At 43.2% G+C, this 12000-nt stretch overlaps 1 protein-coding gene across 1 annotated transcript in view; it reads right to left on the reverse strand.

The window, feature by feature from the left end:
- Nucleotides 1-12000, reverse strand: part of ABCA13 (ATP binding cassette subfamily A member 13) — a 377080-nt gene that overhangs the window by 39072 nt on the left and 326008 nt on the right. The window contains 1 exon segment of the mRNA XM_090049781.1: nucleotides 247-377. Within this exon segment, the coding sequence (XP_089905907.1) occupies nucleotides 247-377 (131 nt within the window).

A 12000-nucleotide genomic window follows, 5' to 3' on the forward strand; every position in this document is an offset into this window, starting at 1 on the left:
TATTATAGCCTATGTACGAAATCATAAACTAGAAGCCAGCTTTGAATTCTAATCCAAGATCATTGGAATGCAAAGTAAAATATATTTATTCAGAGAGCTGAAAAGACAACTACGCTGCTTTTGTGTCACTTTCTCCCTGGAGTTGCTTCAGAAGCAGAAATAAGTAAAGTAGCCTGAAAAATAATGAAAAAAGTGAACTGAATTTGCATGTGCTTCTGAAGCAATGAGGGTGTTGACATGGCTTACCAGTAAAAGTATTTGTGGTTTGCCAACCAAAGCCAGAGCTGCAGATAGTTTCCTCCTTGTGCCACCACTGTATGTCCTCACCAGTTTGTCAATGTGGGTGTCCAGATGTAATTGGCTAACAAGGTCCCCAGCTACCTGCAATTAAGAAATGGCAAAAATGGGAGGACTCATGCATTCAACTAGACAGTTTGAACTAGCACAGATTTTTCCCCCCACTAAACTTTAAAAGTAAATATTTCCTCTTTTCTTATCTGAGGCATTGTATGATTATCAAATCATAGACTGAAGACTTGCTGGAATCTGTCAGGCAAAATGTTAAGAATCAAAGGCTGTTAAGGGGACCCATGAAAAATAAGAGTGTTCTGAACAGAAAATCTGGCTTTGTTAATTCTTGTAACAGTCATTTACCAAGCATTTTGGATCACTGAGCCATTAACTTAAAATGCTCCTTCTTCCAATGTATTTTCACAGTATTGATTAGATCCCACACATTTTTCAAGTGCTAGAAAATATGATAGAATGAAATAATAGGTCAAACATAAAAGTGGAAATTGGCAGAAGAGCAGTTTCACAAACAAGGGCTTCTGCCCTTCCCAAAAGACTGGATTAAACTAGATTTAGCTCTGATCAATCTCTTTACCTGGGGACTCTGGACTGATGAGAGGGCACAAATTAGTCTTCACTCCCACTGTTTTAGATCATTATCGGGACCAGACTGATCTGACCTTCCACAGAGGCGCACATGGATAGGAATATCCAGGTAGCTCTCTCCAACTTTGCACTCACCAGCCCAGGGCCAGACACAGATCTTCTGTTCTTGCTCAGTAAGCAAAAGCCATATGTGTGTGCACTAACACTAGTGCTAGCTTCCCTACATGGGTAAATCTAAAACAGCCCTCATTCATCCACATTGGCCAAGGAACTGAACCTCTTCAAGGGTGAGTCCAAGATGTAGTAGGGACTTCTAAGCCAAGGAGTCCTAGACACAATGCCCCTCACAGCACCAGTTGTTAGGGGCACTGCAATAATCTGTGGGAAAGATGTTCCATTTGAATACAGTAAGATCCTTAATATACCTGTTTTGTTTTTCAGATACAATGAGCCTGGAGTGCCCGCCCTTCAGTGGCTGTGGCAGAGGAAGTAGGGGGTGACATGGGTATTTGGCAAGTCATTAGTTTGCTATATTTGAGATCCCCTGCCAGGGATTCCCCAGTGAGGGAGTTACCTAAATTTACATCCCTCCTGTCACCAGAAGAGGTCATGGGAAATTGCAAGATTAAGATTGGACCAAACAGACAGGGCCTAGTTAGTTTGTGGAATTCAGTGAGCAGCATATTGAGAGAGAAAAGTGAAGGTTTTTTGCCTATTGCAAATAAGCTCATATATTTGTGCTCATGCCTTTGAGAATAAGAGTATATTAACACATTTACTTAATGTAAGTTTTCTTGTGGAATAGGCACACCCACACCTGCCTGCAGGCATCCGGCTCGAGTGGTCCCAGAGGCACCACAGCTGTGGAGGGAAGCCCCAAGCCCCCCTACAGCTCAGGCAGGCAAGCAGACTCCAGGGTGGAAAAAAAAAAAATCAGGCTTGCCACTTTTCTTGGGTGGAGCTGTTTTCCCGGGCTACTGCCAGGCTGCCTGAAGGGTTTCCTGCAGAGCCATTGAGCTGCATGGAGTCCAGTGCTTCACTCTGTGGCTGTAGGGCAGCAAACTAAAACTCCTTGAAGGAGCTTTAGTTTGCTGCGCCCCAAGTCATTTAAGGTGCATTATGCCACCGAATTTCTTACAGCGGCTAAAATTCATTCGCAATACGACACTGAGCTGTGCAAACACTGACATCATTAAAGTGGTGCAAAAGCATTTAGCCAACTTTAAAGTGTTGTGTACACATGCCTCTCATTTTGTCTACACACATCTGAAAACTCTAGTTATCCAACCACAGGCTCTGATTATACACAGCTCTAAACACCTTCATATTCCCTTGAGACCAAATGACACTAAGAAAAAATAGTATTAAAAAGTTCATATCAAAAACAGAATGTCAAAAGTATTTAAAGTCAGTATCTTTGATATATAAGCAGGTAGTTTATCTGCTAATCTGACTTTTGTTTATTACCATGGGAAATATGCACACACTACTGACTGTCGGGGTTTTTCTCTATAAATGCAACAAAAATGCACGGAGACTTGTATGGAATAGTTCATAAAATCTGAAAGAAAAGGAGAGAGTTAAAATATGTGCTCTCCTGCTCACACCCAAATCAACATGCCATAATATTTCAAGGAATCTCAAGAAATACTAAGATTTATTGTACCTTAACAAAAATATGAAGGAGAAGATTGCCGTGTTTCAACTATATCAATGAGCATATTTGAACTATAATCACAACTTTTTCTAATACAGCTTGAGTCATTACTGTGACTCTCTTAATATAATCAGCAAAATGCTTTTTATTTTAAAAGAGGACAGTGAATAAGGCGGGGGGGGAAATTAGGGAATTGAGGAATACTGTCAAAGAAGACACAGAAAGTAGTTAGAAGAAGCAAAGTCAGATTTTAAAGTTTGCCACCCCCAACTATGCCGAGCCATGAATCACAAGCTCTTAACGAGCTATCCCAGGAATAATATAGAGGGCAACTTTATCATTTTTCTTTAAGAAGAAATACAAATACAGTGTTCTTTCCAGGTTGTGAGGTAAATCTTGCCTTTGTTTAATTTACCTAAACCCACAATGCTACTCCATATTTATTATTTGCTTGAGCGTATTCAGGGCATAGACACTCATGACTAAGTTATGATCTAGTTGGCACAGCAAGGGAAAGCAGAGGTTTAGGCTTGTAAGTTCTTTGTTACAGATATTTTGCTGGCTCCAAATGATTTCTCAATGCAAGGGGAAGATTCATTTCATGGTACTCACTCTGCCGCTGCTTAGAATGCATAGAGCTTGCAAGTTAACTGTTGCAGATGTTTGCAGAACATAAGCAAGTTAGCTGGACACGTAGATATACTTCTGTTGCACAGTCCAGAGGAGAGGCATCAAGTCAACGGTTTGTAGACTGATGAGTTAAAAAGTTGTTTCACTTATAAGGTGATGCACTGAACACAACAGAGAGGGTTTGATTTCCTGGTTGCACTTAGAAAAGAGACTTTCTATGTCTTTCTTATCTCCCTCAGCCTTATGCACTGGTGGAAAATATTACAATTAAGCCCAACAAATATAAGCTCATTCTACTGCACTGAGCAGCACATGACTTCAGCCCCTCTCTTTTTTGATAATTATATGTGTGTGTTCGCACATGTGCAGATGTGTACATCTGCAAATGTCTACATGATTAGATTTGCAGGCATGTCTCAAGTTCATTAATATAACATAAGTTTTAATGAAGATGCTGTCTATATGACATTTTTGTCATACTGTAGAATAACTAATACATTTCCAGTATAACTTCATTAATCTGCACAATTTATGACGTAATTGTGCTTTGAAGAGTGTTAACCAGTAAAACAGACTTTAAAACATCTTTCAGTTTGCCTGTACCCAAATATTGGATGGCAAAATTGCAAAAAATTATGCAGAAACCATACCCTAAATTAGAGCTATCTGAAAAATAAGTCCTTTGTTACTCAAGAAGTATTTTGAACTAGTGAAAACAGTAACTTTTTGTTTTAGCTAACTCAAAAATAAATTATCAATTGTCTTCCAATTTTAAAGAAAAAATTATCTACTGCCCTTCACAATAAACCTAGCAATTTTAGCACAAGCTCACACTGGTAACTAAAGTTGTAGGAGAAGCAACACTAAGTTTTTACAAACTTAAGCCTTGATTCTGTGCAAAGCTCTACATAAACCCCTTGCTACGTGGAAAATCAGATTCTGATTTTCCTGATTAGGAACAGATTCTGCTCTCAGATTCATAGATTGTTAGGGCTTGGAAGGGACCTTACAGATCATCAGGTCCAGCCCCCTCCCCCTCCCCCTCCCCACCACTCTAGGCAGGAAGATAACTGGGGTCATGTGGCCCCAGCAAGGTGACTGTCCAGTGTCCACACCATGGAAATCATTAAAGTACCAGGGTTTACAATCCAACACACTCTCTTCATACAGTGCAAGTCAAGGTAGCTCTGGGTTGCCACAAAAATTCACCTGTTTGAAGGATTAAATAAAACAGAGCTATTTGCATGTTCCTATGGACTAACTTTTCAGTTTTCAAATGCTCACGAAACATTAAAGCTGCAATCCAAGAATTAAACACTGCATTTAGTATCACATTTGATGTGGTTCAGGTTGGTGGGTTAAAGATAGATAACAGATGTTGAAACGTTTACCCTTGTAACACTGTGCACCCATTTCTACCCATTACTTTGATGACTTGATGAGATTTACTGTGGTATGAGCTATGACACCTATCCCATTACTTCTCCTAAGATACAAACCCTGAAATGTATTGATGTATTAGAAAAATCTAATAAAAATAAACACTCTTTTATTGTGATGACTGTTTGAACATCCCCATGTCTTTGCTCTAATCAAGCTCAAAGCTAATCCCACCCTAGTGTTGTTATATTGTGGGAGAAAATACATTTTTGATTCATCTTCAACTTTTATGTTGGTAGCAAATGACCTGTTTCCTCATCCTTTCCCATTTCGTTAATTACTGTTTTGGAAGTTTAAATGCACTCAGCATTGTGTCAGATACTGGACTCCTGTTCCTGATAAATCTGCATGGCAAAGAATCTGAACCTGAAGTTATTGCTTTAATAGATTATATTTATTTAGGCTGTGTGGCATACTCTTAAGTCATCTACTCACCTGTCAACTTACTGAAAAACAAGATGGACTTAGATTGCTTTCCACCTTCAGATCAAAGAAATGCACTCCCTAGTGCATTGTCTGTTTTGCGCGTGTATGTGTATTAACACAAGCACTTATTGGTAAACACTCAGAGGCTCAACTACAACATCACATAACAGACAAGAGCAAGAGAACAGCAGCAATAATTTATGTTTCTGTAGAACCCGCTGTTCCCTGGGATCCCCAGGCATGCTGCCTCACAAATTTAAAGTGAAAACAAACTTTTCACAGGGACCACTTTATCTACTGCTGAAATACAACCGTTTCAAAGTTGGAACACAGCAGCTGTTTAACATTGTGCTGCAATCTCATACAAAAGCATAGAACAGGAAGTACCCATTCATAGGCCAGACTTGTCAAATATTTTTCTCTAAAGATCTTTACTCTGAAATTTGTGGGAAGGTGAAAATCATTCATTAAATATATTATTTTGATTAGTATCTCAAGGCCTTACTCAAGAGCCCCATTTTGCTGAACAAAACGCATGGTAAGAGACAGAGCCGTGGCTGGATAGATGACAACCTATACCAATGACTCTCAATTTTTTTAAACTTAAGGCACCTGCCATTAGACTTGAACACCTCTCAAGGTACCCCTCAAGATCATTAGACTCAAGGAATCCCAGCTCTTGATTTTCACTCTTTTTTATCATGAAAAAACAATAGAACAGTTTTTTCTGTTGCGAAGAACTCAGATCAGAATGTTTTCAACCCTATGGATTCCTATTTGAAATATCTGGGTTTATCAGACGAATTATATTTGCACACCTAACAGTGCTAACACCCCACAGCACCCTTGAACAGATCTAATGCCAGCCCAAAGTTATATACAAAGTCTGCATGATAGCTGGATGACCTGAGTCTCACTCCAGTATGGACACTTATATAAAATTATATCAAGTTATACCCTATAATGAAACACTTAAATAATACTGATTTATCTCTCACTTGCCATGTGCTAGAAACAGACATACAAAGTAGTTAGTGAGGAACACTTGACATCTAGTAATTTTTGCTACAATTTTTAACCTGCTTTGCTGATCTCATCGTAAATAATAAGGGCTTTATTTTGACCTATTTTGTGTAGAGCCAAAGTGGACCACTATTCTGTGTACAGCCAAAGGTCCTATGCTATCCCTGTATCCTATTCCTGGCCTTATTCTTGTATACTACTGGAGCTGCCAGTGACTTGGAAGACACTACAAAGTTCCTCAAGAAATTCCTCAAGAATCTATTAAGAAGCTTCCAGAGAACATCATACTAGCTATCATGGATGTCAGACCAACATTGCCTATGAAGATGGATTACAAGAAATAAAGAACATTACCTTTGATTATAACCAGGAATCCTGGTTTCTCTGATAAAAAGTTGCAAATTCTCTGATACAACAGAAATCCCAACAACACAAGGAACCAAAACACAACAATGGCACAGCAGCTGTACCCAAAGAAGAAATGGTGCCAGAGGGAGGGACCTGTTACCTTAAAGGAACACCATCACCCGGACCCTTGGTTTCTCTCTACACCCAAGGGTGGATTGTCCCCCTCCCCTTCAGACGGCTTCCCCCTAGTGACCTAAATGGGGAGAGCCCCTCCACCTCTGTGGAAATCCCCTTCTCTTCCCCTCCAGCCAACAACTTCCCAGCAGCTTTGGTGGGCTAGGCTCATCTCTATCTTTGGGTTTGCTGCAAGGAGTCTTTCCTTACTAGGGTGGTTGACTTGTCTGGTTGCCACTTGCTGCAGAAAGGCCTGAGCTGCCTCGTGCAGCCCCCAGGTCTGTCAGCCCTCTCTCAGCCCCATACATTACCCTATGCACCAAAGGGGTGCCTGCCTCATGCAGGAATGGGGACCTATGCTGCCTCATGCAGCCACAGCATCCCATCAGCTCTCCAGTTCTGTGCACTGCTCCATGCACCGAGGGCTTCTGCCCTTGAGCTGTAGACCAACACTTGGGTTGTGCAGCCATGGCAGTCCTTTCAGCTCTACCAGCCCTGTGCACCAATCCATGAACCAAGGGCTCCTGTCTCGTGCCGGGGTGGGGATCCACACCGCCTCAAGTAGCCACAGCAGTCACTTCAGCTCTACCAGCCCTGTGCACTGATGCATGCACCAAGGGCTCCTGCCTCGTGCAGAGTTATAGACCTGTGAACCCACCAAGGTCCCTTCCACTCTCTGGACCCTCTGTGCACTGACCCTGCAGCTCTTTTCACAGTGGGGCTGGGATGCAGAGCGTTTCTGGGGCAAGTGCTCTGCTCTGCCAGTCAACTCTACCAGTTCTTCTGCAGCCCCATCTTCATTATCCCTTGTTGAAGCCACCCTTGTGCTCAGCATGCAGGCTTTTATTTCTTCTCAAGGCTCTGTCCCCAGATTGGGAACGGACCAATGAGAAAGCCTGAGAAGTCAGTTCCCCCTCAGGTCCTCTTCTTCACCTCACCTCTAGGTTAGGGCAGGGTGAAGGTGGTTGTGCTACAGGAACAACCTGATCTATTTTGGTGCCCCTGCCGTACTCACACCCCACTTGCTCATGGTCCGGCACCTCTGTGAAGTCCAGGGCTCTTTTTGCCTTCTTTTTCTGGAAGAGCTTCAGTGACAGGCTTTCCTGGCTCTTGTGGGGGGGGGAGGGGAAGAGGGAGGAGGGTCTGGCAAGGCAAGGTGGGTCATGCCTGCTACATCTCCGCGGGGCCCCGCAAGCCACTGCGCACCCCTGCCCAGTTGCTATGGAGACAGCATGCTATGGAGACCATACTTACTTATGGGAGCTTCTCTCCAGGCTACCTGGTGGCCATGTGCATATACATGCACATGGTACCCCCTGCCTGACTGCTACCCTCCTGCTGCTCTCCGAAGCTCCTTTCAGGCTGGAATTCTGCCAGCCTGCATAGATCTCTTTGCAAAAGTGCAAAATCCATGTGTTTCTCTGTTAAAATTAAAAGTCTGCCTTTTTCTCAGTTAAAAGGGGAAATCCACATTTCTTCTGTTTTTCCATGGGAAACGGAAACCCTGATTATGACATTGCTTTGGTTTCCATCCTACTCTCCCACGTTATCCTCATATACAATGATTTCAGATTTTGAGACCTACTATACCTACAAACAAATGGTACTGCCCCAGGCACATGCATGGTCCCCATGCAATATGCCATTATATTTATGACAGATCTCAAAATCTGTTTCCTTTGTGATTGCTTGCTTATCCTGGTATACCTGAGATACATCAATAATATCATGTGGATGCCAGGGATGGAATCTCTAGAGAAATTCCCCCATGTAACAGGTTCTATTCCTCCACAAAACTGACTTCTGAATACTCCACAGAGCAAATTCATTTCCTACATACCATGGTGAATCTTAGCACAGCACCACCACATTATATCAGAAGCCAGCCAATGGCTACAGCTCCCTCCATCTTTCATGTACACCACTAGATCCATCATTTACAGCCAAGCTCTATGTTACAAACATACCCACTCTGATCCTGCCAACTGGGATGCCCACTTCAAGCATCTGGAGCAGGATTCCTACACTTACAACAAAATTCCAAAACCATAGCCACTCAAATATATATAGCTAGACTGATACTTCACTCAAACTTGCTACAATATCATACCCATGATAAGAACAATAAAATCTCTCTGGTTGTTATCTATACCATACCTTGAATACTTTGGACTCATCATTAATGACCACCAGCTCTTCCCAGAAAATGACAACCAGTTCAAGGTAAGCTTGGAAAGCTGCCATGGTTTACACACAGACCCACAATCTCAGCTGACATCTCTTCAGCAACAAACTACCTAACTCCAATTCTCACCAAGCCACTGGGCCCTGCTACAGACCCAGATGCCAGCTGTGCTCATTCATCAACACAGACCATATCATTGAACCAAACAAACACCATGAATTATAACATCCTGGGTTAACTTACCTATTCCTCCACCATCATATATGCTAGCACCTGCTTACAGTGCCCCACTGCTGTCTGCATTGGCTGGATGAAGCAATCCCCATGTAAAAGAATCAGCAGGCACCAATTTTATATCAGTTTCAGAAACACACAAAAAACTATGGCAAAACACTGCAACTTCCATGGACATCCCATCATTGACTTAAAAACAGCTGTTCTTAAATTTTTAAAAGTAATTTATGAACCAATTTAAATGCAAAATTGCAAAACAAGAAGCTATACACATACTGAAATGTGTTACATATGTTCCCAAAATTCTTATTTCAGTACCTGGACTAGCTATTGACTCCAGCTGATTATTTTTATGCCCCACAGTGTTAATTGCTTTGTTTATCCCTATTAATGACAGGCCACTGGTAGGAGGTATATGGGGGTACACATGCCCCCCCTGACAGGGCCAGTGCCCCCTCTACCAGCTGACACCAATGCTGTTGGCAGGGCTGGAGCCCTGCCTGACAGGGCCACCGCCATCGGCAGCTTCTGCGAGTGTACCCTCAGATTCAAGAGGCACCAGTCACTCATGCTATTGATCTTTTCAACCTACCTTTTGCCTCTCTCAGCAGTGTCCCATCCCACTGTCCCTTGATTTTGTTTTTCAATTCCTCTCTATTTTAAGCCTTTTCTTTCTGCAAATCCATTTATAACATGGGTATAGGTGGCTATACCCCACAGGAGAGATCAAGTGGACAAAAGGGGTGGGGGCGTAGCTGTCTATGTCAAGGAAAGCTACGCATCTCTGCAAGCTGACATCAGTGCCCAGAGTGGACTGGAGACCCTCTGGGTTAAAATGCGTGGGGAACATAGCACAGGGGACACAATGGTGGGAGTGTACTACAGACCTCTGACCCAGGATCAAGAGCTTGACCAGGAGTTCACCAGGGAATTAGCTGAGGCCACATGCTCCCAGTGCATGGTTGTCATGGGAGACTTCAACTACCCAGACATCTCATGGGAAGAGCACTTGGCCAAATCTGAGTGGTCACAAAGCTTGTTCTCGTGTGTGGATGAGCTCTGTTTGATGCAAGAAGTCTACGGGCCAACAAGAGGTAAAGCACTGCTTGACCTGGTACTGGCAATGGGGGACAACCTAATCAGCAACCTAATAATCGTAGAGAAACTGGGTGACAGTAACTGATCACCTTTCCATCTGCTGTAAAGCTGACAAGTCAGTCAGCAATACAGAAGCCTTCAACTTCAGGAAAGTTGACTTTGACAAGCTCAGGAGGCTTGTGCCCTAAGGGACCACAACCCAAAGGGGATGGACGATCAGAACAAGGGGTTGCTCCTCAAGGGAGTGATCCTGGATACACAATCAAAGTCTATTCTGTCTCAGAGGAAAGGCAGCAAAAGGTCATAGCAGCCCCTTTAGCTCTCCAGGGAACTAGCAGACCTCCAGCATCTAAAAAAAAAGACCTACAAAGGATGGAGGACTGGATTCAACTCCAAAGACAAATACTCTGCACTTCTCCAGACCTGCAGGGAGTGAAGAAGGAAAGCCAAGGCTGCGTTGGAACTTGAACTAGCTACAAGTATCAAGGACAATAAAAAGTCCTTTTTTAGATATGTGCAGAGCTGGAGGAAAAGCAAGGACACATATCTAAAAAACAATGGACCCCTGCTAAACCAGATGGAACAACTTACAACTGACACCCAGGAAAAAGCCAACTTGATAAATGGGTACTTTGCATCAGTTTTTCACCAGTCCCATGAGACACCCCTGCCCATTATGAGACAGAGAGGCCCAAGTGAGGGAGACTTCTTACCCTCCATCAATCCTGACCTCGTGAAGGAACACCTTGAGAGGCTAGACACCTGCAAGTCAGCCATCCCGGGCAATTTACACCCCAGGACACTCAAGGAGCTGGCTAGCATCATAGCTCAGTCCCTGGCACAGATCTTTGAGAGCTCCTGGTGCTCTGGTGAAGTGCCTGAAGATTGGAAGAAGTCCAAAGTGGTGCCTATCTTCAAGAAAGGGAGGAAAGTGGGTCCGGCAAACTACAGGCCCATCAGCCTGACCTCTCTCCCAGGGAAGGTCTTAGAAAAGATTAACAAAGAAGCCATTCTTAAAAGACTAGCCAATGGCAACATCCTACGGGATAGCCAGCATGGGTTTGTTGCGGGTAGGTCTTGCTTGACCAATCTTACTTCCTTTTACAACCAGGTGATCTATCACTTAGACAAGGGAGAAGAGATTGTTGTCATATATCTTGACTTTAAAAATCCTTCGATCTAGTATCCCATGATCACCTCTTAGCAAAACTGACTAACTGTGGCCTCAGCCTCACTGTGATCCACTGGCTGAGGAATTGGTTCTGTGGTCGGACTCGGAGAGTGGTGATTGACAGAAGTCAATCATCATGGTGACCAGTGGGATCCCTCAAGGCTCTGTCCTTGGGCCTATACTATTTAATATCTTCATTAATGATGTGGACATTCACATCAGAAGCAGATTGGCTAAGTTCACTGATGACATCAAACTCTGGGGTAAAGCGTCCACACCTGTGGACAGGAGGGTGATCCAGGCAGACCTTGATAAGCTCAGAAACTGGGCGGATGAGAACCTGATGGTGTTTAACATCGAAAAATGCAAGGTTCTCCACCTTGGGAAGAAAAACCTGCATCATGCAGGCTCAGCAGTGCTATGCTGGCTAGCACTATGGATGAAAGGGACTTGAGGCTCACAATTGACCACAAGATGAACATAAGCCTTCAATGTGATGATGCAGCTAGTAAAGTGATTAGAAAGCTGGCTTGTATCAATAGATGCTTCTCAAGCAAATCCCAGGATGTCATTCTCCCGTTTTACTCGGTCTTGGTGAGGCCACAACTGGAGTACTGCATCCAGTTTTGGGCTCCACAATTCAAAAAGGAAGTGGAGAAACTTGACAGAGTGCAGAGGAGAACCACGCGCATGATCAAAGGTCAGGAAAACAGAACT

Source organism: Crocodylus siamensis, chromosome 5 (genome assembly GCF_052110815.1).
Source record: "Crocodylus siamensis isolate JL-2025a chromosome 5, ASM5211081v1, whole genome shotgun sequence".
NCBI classification, from domain to species: domain Eukaryota; kingdom Metazoa; phylum Chordata; order Crocodylia; family Crocodylidae; genus Crocodylus; species Crocodylus siamensis.